This window comes from Taeniopygia guttata, chromosome 9 (genome assembly GCF_048771995.1).
Source record: "Taeniopygia guttata chromosome 9, bTaeGut7.mat, whole genome shotgun sequence".
Classification (NCBI taxonomy): domain Eukaryota; kingdom Metazoa; phylum Chordata; class Aves; order Passeriformes; family Estrildidae; genus Taeniopygia; species Taeniopygia guttata.
In genome coordinates, this window is record NC_133034.1 from 11,783,921 (window position 1) to 11,799,175 (window position 15,255).

Genomic DNA, 15,255 nt, shown 5'->3' on the forward strand with positions numbered 1-15,255 from the left:
CTTTACAAAGAAAATTATTCCTAGGAAACCCTTTCCAGTTGGTATCAGAATATTTTTCATAATATGACATTTTAGTTGTTCACCTTATTTGTCTTCATGTTTTATTGAGCTGATTTTTTTTAAAGAACTGTCATTGCAAAAATCATAGTTTTAAGCATCACTATGTGCTCTGTGTAAGAGCATCACAAATATTTTGAAAACAAGACTCATAGTTTCTGGGGCTTTGTTGTGCTGATTCTTCATAAATTACTGTGTTAAGGCAGGAGTTTCTACAGAAGTATGTTTTCTGTCATTTAACTTCCCATTGTCCATGTCTTTGGAGCATGCTCTCCATCCTGTTGTCTTTCTTCTCTTGGTGCTTTGCTGCCTGTTAACTACCAGAATAGAGCCTTAAGAATTCCATTTCCGTACTCCAGAAATTACTGTTATGTGGAGTACTTCCTTCATCAGGGTTTTGGAAAGAAATTAGAAGCAGTTTAGGGGCTGAATGTGAAGTTTTTATGTGAGGATTTTTTATAGCTGAAAACCTCTAGAATGTGTTTTGTTATTCCAGTAAAGCTATTAATTTTTACCTTGATGTACAATGGAAATCTAGCATCGATATGGTTGTTCCATTACCTGTCCACCCTTGCACAAACATTACTCTTGCCAAAATAGTCAGAAAAGCTTTTCTGAGGGAAGGGGGAAGAACTGTGGTGCAAAGTATGTATTTCTGAAGATTTAGAAACTGCAGCACTGCACAGTGTTAAATGTCCAGGCTCTTACAGCAAGTGTCCTTCAGATTTCAGCTGTGTATGAATGATGTATTAAAAGCTTTCTCATTAAACCAAGGATGATTTGTTTAAAAAAAAGCCACACAGATTTAATTTTTTTTTGTTGTTGTTGTATTAGATAATGAAAGCTTCACAGATAAGTACAGGAAGGCTTTTCTTTGTCTTATTTGAGTTACTGGTCTAGACCAAGGTCAAAAGTAACATTATTTTAATTGTTTATAAACAGTTTGATGTGTGTTTTCTTACTCCTTTTGCAGCCTCTAATGGAAAGTAAACTTAAAGCATTCAGTATTGGCAAAATGAGTGCTGCCAAACGTACTCTGAGCAAGAAAGAGCAAGAAGAATTAAAAAAGAAGGTAACGGTATACAATGAAAATTTTACTGTGTATCAGAGCTCAAATAAGTCTGCTTTTAGATTGCAACCAGATATTTTAATTTTGGTAATTGTAGTTCTCCAAGAGTGAAAGTGAATTGTATTTTACTTGTATAACATATTTTTGGCATCCATGGCATTATGATACAGAGAGGCTTACTCTTTCCTTCTCTGTGAGAAATCAAGTTTTCTGGCTTCCTGAAATAGGGAATTACAATAATCCATTGGTGTATTGCTCAGGATGGGGACAGCCATCACCTTAGGTAATTTTCTGTTCTTCCTTTGCTCTCTATCATTGGATTTCAGTTATTGCAAAGAGTACCTGCCATTTTTGAACTTGTTTCAGTACACATCCTTGTTAGTTCTGTAAAACATTTTCTTTGTCTAATGACTGTATTAGGAACCAATACAAACCTTAAAATTTGGTACTGCATTTTAGATTACTCAGGAAAGCCCAAATTTTAGGAAATATATATTTGGTAGTTGGTAAGGGAGAAGTTTTGAAAATTTTGGGGTTTGAGCTTTGTGCACACAACCCATACTATGTTGCAGTGGCTTACGTCCTGCTGGGTTGTTGGAAATGCTGGCCTGAAGATCATGATAGTGCTAAGCCATAGTGCTCAGCTTAAGCCATTGATTGAGCTTGTTCTCTGGGAAGAACAGAAAGGTGATCCTGTTGTTGGTCTCCTTCAGCCAGATGGGCTGATCATAATAAAGGCTGAGATAGAACGGGCACTGTTCTCTCATGCTGAAGTCAACGAAGCTCCAGGCTCATAAGCCTTTGATATGAGGTTTTGGCATCTTTTGAATGTTAAATTGCCGTGTAAACTCCTGGAAAGGAACATACTGGAGCACACATGCTCACTGGCTTTGTGTGTTATGTGCTGTGTTCTACCCACATTTCTCAGAAATTTGAATTATCTAAAATTGAAACTCCTTTGATGTTGTTTGTAGCTTGAACTCTAGAAAATAAAAATGAATGTCACATAGCTAATTTAAGAGTAACTGTCTAGTGAAAGTTGTTCTGTGATGATAGTAAATAGATGAACATTTGCTATGTAGGAGGATGAGAAGGCTGCTGCAGAAATTTATGAAGAATTCCTTGCTGCCTTTGAAGGAGGTGATGGTAATAAAGTGAAAACATTTGTAAGAGGAGGAATCGTAAATGCATCTAAAGGTATAACTAATCTTTTTTTGGAGGTGGTGGGTCATTTGGCTTTGAGTAAAGATAAAAATAGGCTTTGAATTGCATTTTAAAATTAATATGCTGTGTTAGAAGCAGAAAAGAAAACTTGATGCTAAAATCTACTTTATGCTTTGACTGAAATAGGCATTGGTGTGATTTCTGCTTTAACCATAAGAAGAAAAAATGCCTTGGTTTAGACTATATAATCCATGTTCTTTTTCTTCCTATTAAAATATGTTAAATTATGTAAAATCGGTTGTGTCAGCTTTTTAAAAATGAAATAATGTATTGAATTGAATGACCAGGACTAAAGAACAGCATTCTTTCTAATGAACAGTGTTGTGCAGCATGAGTTAATAAAATTTGCTTTCAACTTGTCTTTAATTTCAGAGGAGCATGAAACAGATGAAAAACGGGGTAAAATCTATAAACCTTCATCACGATTTTCAGATCAAAAAAATCAACCAAGTCAGCCATCTAATGAGAAACCTCCGTCCCTCCTAATGATAGAAACCAAAAAGCCTGTAAGTTTCTCACTTGAATATTAACTCCATCCTGATGTATTTAGAAGTGCTTAGAAAAAGGGCCGTGTGTTCTTGCAGTGTAGTTTTATCTGCACATGTCACACGTGAGAGAAGGTGGACATTTGGAGTTGCCTGAACCTGTAGCAGATATGAAGGTGATGAAATTCAGAGGCCCAGGAGCCCTGTATGTGGCACAATACACCTGGTGCTGCCCTGCCCTTTTATTGTGTTCCTGCTAAGGTGGACAGACTTCTCATGGATATGGATTTAGTGACTGTTGCAAAGTAATAGCTTCTTCAGACCTGAGAATTTCTGGTTTTAGAAGTAATTCTCAATTTCTAGTGCTACTATATGTTTTTGATTTTTTTTTAACTTTAAACCAAAAAATAAATTGACCTTTGTGTTGATCCAAGTTTTTCTGGTAGGGTTCTTTGAGTTTGTTTGTTTGTTTTGGTTTGGTTTTTTGGGGGGGGGGGATGAAGTTTGACAAGTTCCTTTAGAAGTCCCCTTTTTGAGTTCCAGAATTTGCACAGTTCAGAAGCTGAACACCTTGTTTTATTTTGTCTTCTGCATGATTTGATGGAGTTTGGGTTTCTTTTGCTTTTTTTTTTTTAACCAAGGTTTGTCATAAAAAGTAATAAAAATATTAGAAATACGAACCAGCAGTCTTCAAGTCAAGTGATAATTGCGTATGATTACTGTTACTATGGTGTATGTGTAATGAATGTCTTGGATGTCTTAAAAGTCTTTGAATAGAGCTTACTACAGTTTTAAAGCTTAAGTGAAACATGTAAGATGCTGCCTGTTAGGATGGGAACTGAATGTAATGTGATAATTGTGGGCAGTTCCATCATAACCTCCCTCCAGCTTTAAACAAATGTCAGTGTTAGACCAGTGGGGTACTACTGGATGGCAGTTTTGATTTTCTTTGTATGTAAAGCTCTACATATACAGAAATGAATTGTACCATTTTTTTATTTTTTCTGAGCTCTGTTCTGTCATATGCAAGTGTTTGTACTGTAAGACTATTACTGCTTTTCAAATTTTTCGTAAATACTCATGAAGTAATGCAGTTTACTCACTTGCCCTGTCCAATGGTGATTGAAGATAATGAGGTAAAAATGATTTTATTTATTTGGCAGACCCTCCCCAAAAACAAAAACAAACAAACAACTTTGCCTGGGGTGAGTAGGAAGTCCAGTTTTTCCAAAGCTGTAGTGTGTAACACAAGTATTTTGTATGTCTGCCTATTGGAAACGTTTTCATTTAAATTTGATTATATAAAAACAATGTTGTTGAAAATAATATTTCACATGAGTTAGTTAAGGAACATATATTACTGTTAAAAAAAAAGTAGAATTGCAGTATCCATATTCTTTGCCGTTCAAGAGTGTTTTTCCTGAGGATCTTGAACTATTTAAAGTAACTTTTTTCAGATTATATTTACATCCAAAGGGAAGCAAGAGAAGGAAATTATTTTCAAGTAGAATGTTTGTGGATAAAATAATTGAAAATATATATGTAAAATAATTTACATATATATGTACACACATCTATCAAATTCATTAGAGCATGATGGTTTGCTAGGGGTGTAGTTAGCATCCTAGTTTCCAAATGGAACAAAGTGACAAAATACCTCACAGTTATTCTAAATGTGTATGTAGTAGAGAGAGTGTTTGATCACATGTGCTGCATTGTGAGAATGAGAAGTAACAAATTTTTTTTTCAACTATTCTGAATTTTTTTAATTTCTAGCTTTGTGTTTGATAGCGCTCAGTCTGAATGTTTTGAGTCTGGTTGTTGTTTTGTTTTTGGTTTTTTTTTTGGTTGTTGTTTTTTTCCTCCTGTAGTTGGTTTGAAAGCTGTGGGTAAAATATGCATGGAAATTTTCTAAAGTTTTGTTATATGATTTAAAATTCTGTTCATTTTGTCTTCTGAAATGTTATTTTATATATCTTTAATTTTAGCCTTTGAAGAAAGGAGAGAAGGAAAAGAAAAAGAGTAATTTGGAACTTTTTAAAGAAGAATTAAAGCAGTAAGTTTGCTAGTTTTTACTGTAAGCAAAGAAAATCCAAGGTTTTTGCCTTGTTTTACAGACATTTAAGATCATTCTTGCTAAGTTATTCCCCAAGGAAGGCTTTTATTTTTTTTCTCCCTCAAATGCTTGTGAAATGGTATAGCTAATTATTGTAAAATAAATTAGGCTTAATTACTGCCATTGCTGATGGGCTTGGCTGTTGTTGGGTCCATCTTGAAGCTGGCTGCTGTTGGCCTCATCAGCCATAGGAGAGGCTTCTGGCAGCTTCTCACAGAGGCCACCCCTGTAGCCCCCCACTACCAAAACCTGCCCAGCCAACCCAGTACAGGGGTGTAGCAGAGAGATTGGTGACAGCATGAAATGTCTGTCTCTCTTGAAAAGAGTGAGCTTTATCAGTGTTTCTAAACTATATCCAGAGGAATTTGTAGGAGGAGGTTGAGCTTTTGTATAATGCAGAAATAAGAGTTGTAATTCAAGTCTAGAGACTTCAACTTACGTAGTATTAAAAGTAAGCTTGATAATGCTTGAAAAAGCAGATTGTTTCACTTCCATATGTGTTGTAATACAACAAAGAGGAGCACATGTATTGAGTGCAGCTGGATGCCATATATTTACCCTAATGCTAGTGGTGGAAAACAAATTAATATCTATGCATTAGAAAGCAGTAGGTACACCCATATGTGGCTTTTGTGAGGAGTGCCTGAGCCTCATTACTACGTGTTCCTTAGTTGGTGTAAATGAGTTGAACAGATAGCCTTTTGTTCCTGGGATTCAGTATCTTCATACCAAGATTTAAGGCCAGACTGCAGGGAACCAAATAGTTGAGTACTGTCATCAGAGTTAGAAACTGAGATGAAATCCAGTTTATTCTGGAAATAAACCACACATGTAGGTGTGCCTCTGAGTAAGGCTTAGAAAAGCAGAAGGGATGAGTAGACATGGAGGAGTTGTGTGCATCTTGAAAAGTCACCTGAGTGGTCTGCAGATCTCTACCAGTTGGATGTGGAATTTAAGTCACTTTTTCAGAGCACAGTTCTTATTTCCAATTTTGTTTGATAATGAAATACCCTGACAATATGCAGCTGGAATAATTCTGGTAGATATATTCCAGTTGAATAAACAGAAGTTCGATATAGTAGATAAATAGATATGGTAGATATATTGTAGTTGATTAAACAGGCGTTCAGACATTTGGCGGTTTGGAAGTTCTAACAAATTCATTGTTTCATATTAAAAAGTCTCATAATTGTAAAGTCACTTGAGAATTTTAGAATGAAAACTTCAGAATGGTTTTAATTTGTTGCTCACTTTAAACTTGCTTCTTAGAATCCAAGAGGAGCGTGATGAAAGGCACAAAACAAAAGGTAGATTGAGTCGTTTTGAACCACCCCAGTCTGATTCAGATGGTCAGCGGCGTTCAAGTAAGTAGATATTATTTTTTATGCTAGTCTGAGCTACAAGATTTGTAGACTAAATTGTGCATATTTTTCTTCCTGTATTCAGTGGATGCTCCTTCAAGAAGAAACAGATCATCTGGTGGTAATACAGCTTCTTTTCTTATTCAGTTTAATGTTGTCATTTAAATGCATAGCAGGGATTATGACTTCTTTTTTTTTGTTTGTTTTTTAACTTTATTTTAGTACTGGATGATTATGCACCAGGGTCACATGATGTTGGCGATCCAAGCACAACAAATTTGTATCTGGGAAACATCAATCCTCAGGTAAATTTGGAGCCCAGGAGTTGGCATGTTTGGGCCCAGATAAATTTTTTTTTCAATATTCATTGGAGTAAGTGCTCTGAACATAATGCTGAAAAGTTAAGGTTTAGACTACCAACTCTAGCTCAGTTAAAATTCTTTCTATTGATATCCCTAAGCAAGGTGGATCATATCTCAAACATTTGAGTGTTCTCAGGTAAAAGTACAGTTTTTTAGATTCTTGTTTCTGCGGTAGATTGCATAGGGGGGCTATCAATAGTGTTATATCAGGAAACTAAAAAAATGAAAATTTTGACATTTGGGCAATAATGCAAACAGCTGTGACAGAAATAGAGTAGCAAAATGTTATTTTTTGCCTCTTTTTCATGTAGATGAATGAAGAGATGTTATGTCAAGAATTTGGACGCTTTGGACCATTAGCGAGTGTTAAAATTATGTGGCCAAGAACTGATGAAGAAAGAGCAAGAGAAAGAAATTGTGGCTTTGTTGCCTTTATGAACAGAAGAGATGCTGAAAGAGCATTGAAGAATTTAAATGGTAAACAGATTTCTCAGTTCAGGGCTGCAATTATCTTTGCAGACCGTTAGCACATTTTCAGGTTGTTTTATCAGATAAGTGAGATGTATTCTGTAACTCCAGTAGATACCAGGCTGGCAGTGAGTTTACCCGAGACTGTTCTACTGGCAACTAAATGTTGTCAGACAATAGTAATTGTGTACTGTAGTGTCCTGAAGACAGACACTGGGGGGAAGACTAATAAAGCATTTTGTGTAATAGGCCTTCATTTGCTTATGTTGTAGTCTGGTAGATGTAATAACAGTAATCAGCAATGTGAGCAAAAGGTAAACAGTGGCAGGCAAACCTAAATGTTGCACTTAACAAGGAGAAATCCCAAGTGATACAGAACCAATTTATAAGGTCATGGTAATGGAGGTTCTTTTCTCTCACTTTTTCAGGCAAGATGATTATGTCTTTTGAAATGAAGCTGGGCTGGGGCAAAGCTGTACCTATACCACCACATCCAATCTACATTCCGCCTTCCATGATGGAGCACACCCTGCCGCCGCCCCCGTCAGGACTGCCTTTCAATGCCCAGCCTAGGGAGAGGTTGAAGAATCCTAATGCTCCAATGTTGCCACCACCAAAAAACAAGGAAGATTTTGAGAAGGTAACTTACAGTACCCTGGGCCGTATCTCATTGTTAAATACTACACCTGTGACAGTATTTCAATGGCTTCATAGATTTGCATTGTTCAGGCTGACTTTGGCAGCCCTTAGTCTGCAAATTCTCTGGCTCCCTGCTGTAGCCCAAGGGAACCTACTTAATTCCCGAAGCTCTGTTTCATGTCTGTGTTAGGGTACAATATATTGGCTCTTGGTTAATTTAGTGCTGCTTAAAATGTGGCTATGATTTTCCCCCTCCAGGCTCCCTGGATTTTTTTCTCCTACGTCCCCCCCTTTTCTTGGCTGCCAAATTGCAGTATCTAAATTGTTTTCCATATAGAAAATCCTACATTTTAATTTGGGTAGCGTTATTTTTACCCTAGAAGAGTTGATGTATTTTGTGTAGAAGGTAATTAATCTGGACATTGAGTAAGTATTTTATGCTACTTATGGAGTCAGTTTTCAAACTTTTCTTTTTGTGGAATATTAGCTGATAAAAGGGTAAGTATCTTTAAATCACAAACCAACTTGATTTACATTTGTAAGAATTTATTTATTCTTTGAATGACACTTAAATATCAGGGCTGTTTTTTGTAAGACTTGGGAATAAAGTAATACCAACGTGATCCAAGTCAAATAGTTTAGAATCTTAGAATCTTTTGATAAACGTAAGAACTCCTTTCTTATATATTCAGCATAGCTCCTATTCAGTGCCTCAATGTACATTCTGACAGGAATGTTCTGATACTTTGCAATTAGTGAACCTTCATGGTTCACCGACACAACCATTTGAATTTTGTGTAATTGCTTAGTTGTAACTTCACAGCAGTGATTGCCTGCAAAGTTTGTGATAGATGTGTAGTATTTTCATTGCATATGTATATTTTTGCTTGTTACTTGTTAACAATACTCACATATTCTATGTTTATTATCTGATGTGACTTCATATACAGACTCTGTCGCAAGCCATAGTCAAAGTGGTTATCCCAACAGAAAGGTACATGTTTTTCTTTATTATTACTGATCTAAATATAGAAAATTTCCCCTTCGGAATTTTAAAGAAAAATGGTGATGTTGTGGAAAAGGTAATGGCTTGACTGAGCAATGGTTATTTTATAATACTTAAAAGTAATGTGTGTGGTTTACAGACTAACTATTCTTGTCTATTAACTGCTTTTTTTAAGTGAGGGTAGACTTAAGTAATTATCTTTTGCATTTAATTCGGGCACTTGAGATAGATGCAGGGTAATTAATTTTGTGAGTGACCACTAGGGTGAAACACTGTCTTACAGACACAGCATAAGTCCTGACATAAACCGCTGCATATGGGGATGCAGTTGTGGGTTGTTTTTTTTTTTAACTTTTTTCTTTTTTTTTCCTTTTCATTTTTTTTTGACTTGTATATTTTATAACCAGTTCAGTTGAAAATCACTTTTGATTTCTGCTAATTTTTTAAATGTAGCAGTTAATAATTTTTATCACTGAAAAAGATACTTTTGTATTATTGCAAGGATATTTTTCCATTTTGGTCCCCATCACTGTTCCTACCTTCAAGCTAGTTTAGGTATACTCTTGCTCAGTTAAGCTAAAGCCTTTCCCCAAACACAGGAACACAACACTGTTTTAAAAGTAAAGAAGCCCAAAAGATTACCAAATTCTCTTTGACATTGGCCTTGGTGAGCAACACCAGCTGAACTGTCTGCGGCAGCGGGGGACCAGGAAAACATCATGGGATGGATTGGGAAAGTATACAGTTTTTGACCAGACATTGGTACGATCGGCTCCAATAAATGTGGTTTTATTATAACTGAAAAACCTTTTTTTGTTGGCCAACTTAAGCTAAATGACGTTTTAAAATAATGCACTATCGGTTTTTTGCTACACTGTTTTAATTGTCACAAAGTCCCTTTTTTCTTTTTTTTGTGTGGGGGGAGGGGGCAGAAGGAGATTTGTGAAGCTGGTTATAGTGCATTAACAAACTTGTCAGTACATGCTCCAATGTACTGTATTTTTGATGGAATTTTTGTTGCTGTACAATTTTTGTTGGGTAGAAACTTGAATAATTGGGGCGACCAACAAGGAGGAGTCTTGATATGAGAAACATATTGAGTAGTAGAACAAGTACTTGTAAAACTGTACAGTGCTCACAGAGTAGCTGTCAGAGAAAAAAATTTATTTTTCCATGTCCATTTTATTTACTGTAGCATTTTAAAAGCCTGTATGATAAGAACTCATGTTAAATGAATTGTATTTGAAAACACTTCTAATAATTCTTTTCCTGATGATTTTGGAAGTTGCCAATGACAATTGCTAAGATAATTTATTACTCAGTGCATCTAATCATGCAAAAATTTTGATTGACTTCAGTGGGATAATACATTTAATTATTCTCCTTTAATTAAAAATTTTCAATACTATTTTTAACATCTCTTTCTTCTTATTAAACAGCAAACCCTTGAGTATGTATAATCAATTATTTTTTCTGAAAAATTCACTTCCAAGCAGTCACATCTGACATACTAAAATGCCTGTAACAACCTCTTTCAGATATGGGATGAGCTGAATCTATTTTCATACATCGGAGGTCTCATGAAGCAGATGTTCTTGTTCAAGCATAAGCTACTCTGACACAACTTGATTTTACTTGATGAAAGAAAAATTAGATTAAAACCAATGATGATTTTCAGGAATCCAGAAGTGATCACACTGGATTTGTCTTAAAATAAATGAATGCTGTAATAGCTCAGAGGCTTGAAAGCTATTATACATTTCTTTCTTGCTGATGTTTTCAAATACAGTTCATATAACAAGACGAGTCTGGCTGTTCAGACTTTCAGAACACTGCTGTAAATAAAATGGCTACAGAATTGTTGAAACTGTGTCCTCTTTGCAGTGTTTCTGGGATTATAAAAACAGACAGGAAAATCAAACTGGTAACAGTTTGATTTTTATTTGTGTAATATTTGAGGCAAATGTAGATTCAGTGCTAGATGGCTTAAAAGAGCACTTGCAGATGTCTGGGGTAGGATTCTATTCTATTATTATTTTTTTAAGTTGATTTTTTTTTTAATCTAGTGCATTATATCTGTGGCAGAACTTGGAATACTCATGGTAGAAAATAGTCACCTCATTGCTAAGAAGTAATAGAAAATTCTGCAACTTCACAATGTAGCATTTATGGAGTTTTAGTCATTAAAAAAGTGCTATATGGAAATCTAATGAATTACATGTAAAAACCCAATATTCATTTGTTGCATCTAAGAAAATAAATTTAAAAATGCAAAAATCTGTATTTTTTTGGCTTGCATCACATTCAAAGGACACGTGCTGTGAAGCTTTTGCTATATGTAGGTAATCTATTTTAAAACCTCAGGATTCTGTTTCCATAAAACCCCAAAGGGGTGGAAACTGGCTATCACTATTTTTGATAAAGCTTTTCTGACTCTCTCCTGTTAGCATGCTTAGAAGTGACTCTGCTTTGAAAAATGTGCACTTCACATCCACTTCTTGCCTGTCTCAGGATGTAGTGCTGAATGAAGAGATACAGATTTTTATATTTTTTTAATTGTGATTTAGTTCTGTTGTGTGTCTGAGGGAGGGAACATGGGATGGTATGACACAAAAGAATGGACAGTTTTGTTCTATGCCTATAGTCAAGTCTTGACCAAAAAGAGATGATCTAAATTCAATAAATATATTGCCTTGTTGTACATCAAGAAGGCTATTTGCTTTTCCTTTCATAATTGAATAGTTTGAAAGCTGATTTCAGATTCTATTGAACATTCAGAAGTTTGTATGTTTTGTTTTGAGCAAAATATTCAGCCACTTGTTCCCCTCTGGAACTTCAGCTAACACTTCAGTCTTACTTCTAGACAATGTAGATGAGGGCTTAGTTTTTGATATCTAATTGTACTTTGGTGTTCAGGTGCCCATATTTTTGTATCAGGTTTCTGCTAAGCAAGACATGGTTGTAGGCTAAGCCATGGAAATTTAGGAAGGAGATCTCTTAAATTCTTACTCCACCACTGCTAGGCATGGTTTGATTTTTAGAATGCCCGTGTCTGTGATGCAAAGCTATAATATGTTCCATGTTGCCTTAACTTTTATACAGATTTCTTAACAATACAGCAAAATAATCTCCTGCACAGTTGTAGTATCTTAGGTGGAGTGTAGTTTTATATAGTGTTAGGTCTGAATCAATTTTTCTTTAACTGTGTTGTTGTTGTAGGAATTTGCTCGCTTTGATACATCGAATGATAGAGTTTGTGGTTCGGGAAGGGCCCATGTTCGAAGCCATGATCATGAACCGAGAAATCAACAACCCAATGTTCAGGTGCTTATTACATTGCTTCACTTGCAAATATCACCGGCTGTTTTCACTTTTGTTAATATTCTGCATTCTTGAAATACTAACAAGACTGACTTTTGCTGTGTCTTTTCTTTATGTGCACCTATGGCTGTACTGTCCTTTTATAAGGAAGAACACACTTTTATTCCAGTTGTTACTAATGGTGTACATATAAATAAGTAAAACAGTGCACACACACACAATATAATACATTTCTGTGTATTTAAATAAATACCATTTAACACATACTCTTTTGAGGGATCTGCAATCAGTGAAAGCAGTAGCATACATTTTAAAAAAAGAAAAAATTCCCCTCTTTCCCCAAACTGACAAACTCAATGTGAAGTCCATTCTTCCTGGAGCCTATATTTTAATCTTTAGCAAGAGCTGGGAGTAAGTTTTCTTCTATGTCCATTATAATAGAATTAAACTTCAGCTGACATAGGGAAGTTTTGAGAATTTCGAGCACTTGTCCTTAATGGAATGAAAAAGGTCCAGTTTCCAAATTTCTTATGGATTGCAGTCTCTCGAAAAAGGTTTTCAGGGAAGTGCTAAATGACTTTTTAGCAGTGTTTTATTTGCAGTAAGTTTGAAGTGCTTCATTATGATTTTTATATGTAAAGTGAGAAAGTAGGCAGGTGAAAATATCCAGGCCATTAAAAATGGGCTGCTTGTCCCCCACATTCTCCATTAGATGTTGCCAGCGTTCTGCCAGACAGTTTACTGGTGGAAAACTTCAGGTCATTCAGTATTTGATGACCTCACTATGCAACTGCAAGCTCCTCCATCACTTGTGCTGAGGCTGCAGTTGCTCCTATAGTGACTCTTCACACTGATGATTTTTCTGCTTTGCTGTGAGGTTGCACAGTTGTTCTTTCTGACCCTGTTTGTTCTGCTCTTGAGTTCTGAGCAGTGCTGTGCCTTGGGGAGCTCTGCTCTCTGCAGATTGCATGTGTGTGTGTGTATGAGTGTGTGGAGCAGTTGCACATGTTCTGCCTGGCTGTGCTGTGTGTGTACGTGATTTTAGCTCCTTGTGTTCTCTCTGCAACTGAGATGGGATTCGGAACAGGGTTTGGCTGGGTTTTGTTTTTCATTGCTGCTTTTAAATTTGTGTCAGTTCAAGATTTGTAATATGCTCTGTGTCTTTCCTTTGCTCTTTGGTTTAGGTTTTTATTTGAAAACCAGACTCCAGCCCATGTGTATTATAGATGGAAGCTTTATTCAATTCTTCAGGCAAGTAGAATTTTAGTGATAGTTCATAGCTTCAAGCATAGTGAAGTAAAATAACACCAAAGTAAAAATACTTCCTTTTTTTTTTTTCATAGGGGGATGCTCCAACCAAGTGGAGGACAGAAGATTTCCGTATGTTCAAAAATGGATCCTTCTGGAGGCCACCACCATTGAATCCATACCTGCACGGGATGTCAGAAGAGCAAGAAACGGAAGCGTTTGTGGAGGAACCGAACAAGAAGGGTGCACTTAAGGAAGAGTATGTACCATCACTGATGGAGGGTGCTGCCTTGGTAGCTGGTCTGCCTGGGTTTGCTCATTGTGTTTTTGTACCTCTAATGTGTCATGCCCTAAGTTGTCATACTTGTCATAGTATTATGTACATGTCTGAGTAAGTGTCTCTTCACCTCAGTGCTTCTGATCATACTTGTTGCTAAATACATTCTTGATTGGTAAGCTTTGTCATTCCGATGTTATTGTCCCTTAATTTGAAAGGGGTTAGGAAGATGAGAGTTTTTTCCAAATTTTCTGCTGCTGTCTGTAGCTGAGGATATGTAACATCTTTCTTAACATTGTTATGACCTCACAAACTAAACCGTTGCTGTGATTTTAACTTACTGATGCTGTTCATCAGAAATTAAAATTGGGAGCCATTGTTAATAAACAGGAAGAGAGAGATCATCAGAGTTCTTTGCTGTGAAGTGTGAGTGTACTGGGGGTGGCTGTGGTAGTGGAATTAGAGACCTGCTTTTCCTAATTTTGCTGCTGTTGTTACAAATGTGTTACTAACGTGTGGAGTTTTTTTGTTTGTTTTATTCTTCTAATCATAGTTACCACAACAGTTATGCTTCTGTAGGTTTTAATACACAGTTTGTTTCTTATACCTTCTTTTGGAAAGGCTCAAAAAGAGAATATTTTTAAAATGTTCTCTGCATATAGAGGTCAGGAAAATGTTGAAGTAATTGTTTGTTTACTAGCTTTCTGAATCTAGTGTTTCTTATTCTGTAGCAGAAATGACTTGCATGCTTTAGAGTTATCCATTTGGTTTAGGCCTAAACTAAATTCAGAAAGATAATTACTTTTTTAGAGATGCTGATGTGTTTAATTAAGTATTTCTCAGCTACTTTTCCTAGATTTCTGTATGGTATCAAGACTTGAGTGAGAATTTTTTTCACTTTATGTATGGGCACAGAAATTCATGAACCACTTAAAGAACTTGGGCAAAGAATATAAAAGTATTGAAAATTTCTTTTCTCCTAATGATGGAAAAACAAAAAAACATTGTTAAATGGAAATTCACAAAAGTACTTTTCATTTCATATTGAAAGTATTAAAATTCCTGCTATTTCAGACAGAGGGACAAACTAGAGGAAATTCTACGTGGGTTAACACCTCGGAAGAACGACATTGGTGACGCAATGGTTTTCTGTCTAAATAATGCGGAAGCTGCTGAAGAAATTGTGGACTGCATTACAGAGTCATTGTCCATCCTCAAGACTCCTCTTCCTAAGAAGGTGTGGAGATTTTCTATAATCTTGTATTTTGGTGGAGGAGCTCAATTAGCAGCATGTGCATGCAATTTACAAGCATTATTTCATAAGTTTGTGTAGTGTTAAGATTTTGTACTGAAGTGTGGACTTAAATTTAAGTATTATCTCTTGGTGCGGAATTTTGTTACATATTTTTTATTCTTGCTGAAGTTGCTTGTAAGTAATATTCTGCCTTACTGGGAAATTAAGAACAGTGAAATGATCTGTTCAAATTAGGCAATTGAAACAGAAATGCTATGATTCTCCTTTGTAATGCTGTGATGATATGTTACAGTAGTTCATACCCTTACAGCATAACAGGGGGCTAATTGCCTCTTAGCATGTTTATTAATAATATAGCCGTGCTACA

At 35.8% G+C, this 15,255-nt stretch overlaps 1 protein-coding gene across 11 annotated transcripts in view; it reads left to right on the forward strand.

Moving 5' to 3' along the window:
• The window catches only part of U2SURP (U2 snRNP associated SURP domain containing), a 50,017-nt gene that overhangs the window by 16,885 nt on the left and 17,877 nt on the right, over positions 1 to 15,255 (forward strand). For 4 of the 11 annotated variants that reach the window (XM_072933255.1, XM_072933258.1, XM_072933257.1 and 1 more), the window contains exons 3-17: positions 1,031 to 1,129; positions 2,209 to 2,323; positions 2,723 to 2,856; positions 3,999 to 4,040; positions 4,824 to 4,891; positions 6,221 to 6,315; positions 6,398 to 6,433; positions 6,535 to 6,617; positions 6,986 to 7,151; positions 7,571 to 7,782; positions 8,732 to 8,775; positions 12,007 to 12,111; positions 13,293 to 13,359; positions 13,452 to 13,615; positions 14,708 to 14,870. In XM_072933255.1, coding sequence (XP_072789356.1) covers positions 1,031 to 1,129; positions 2,209 to 2,323; positions 2,723 to 2,856; positions 3,999 to 4,040; positions 4,824 to 4,891; positions 6,221 to 6,315; positions 6,398 to 6,433; positions 6,535 to 6,617; positions 6,986 to 7,151; positions 7,571 to 7,782; positions 8,732 to 8,775; positions 12,007 to 12,111; positions 13,293 to 13,359; positions 13,452 to 13,615; positions 14,708 to 14,870 — 1,593 coding nt within the window. The remainder of the gene's footprint in view (positions 1 to 1,030; positions 1,130 to 2,208; positions 2,324 to 2,722; positions 2,857 to 3,998; positions 4,041 to 4,823; positions 4,892 to 6,220; positions 6,316 to 6,397; positions 6,434 to 6,534; positions 6,618 to 6,985; positions 7,152 to 7,570; positions 7,783 to 8,731; positions 8,776 to 12,006; positions 12,112 to 13,292; positions 13,360 to 13,451; positions 13,616 to 14,707; positions 14,871 to 15,255) is intronic. The other 7 variants (XM_041718247.2, XM_012575539.5, XM_041718248.2 and 4 more) reach the window with 5 other exon arrangements.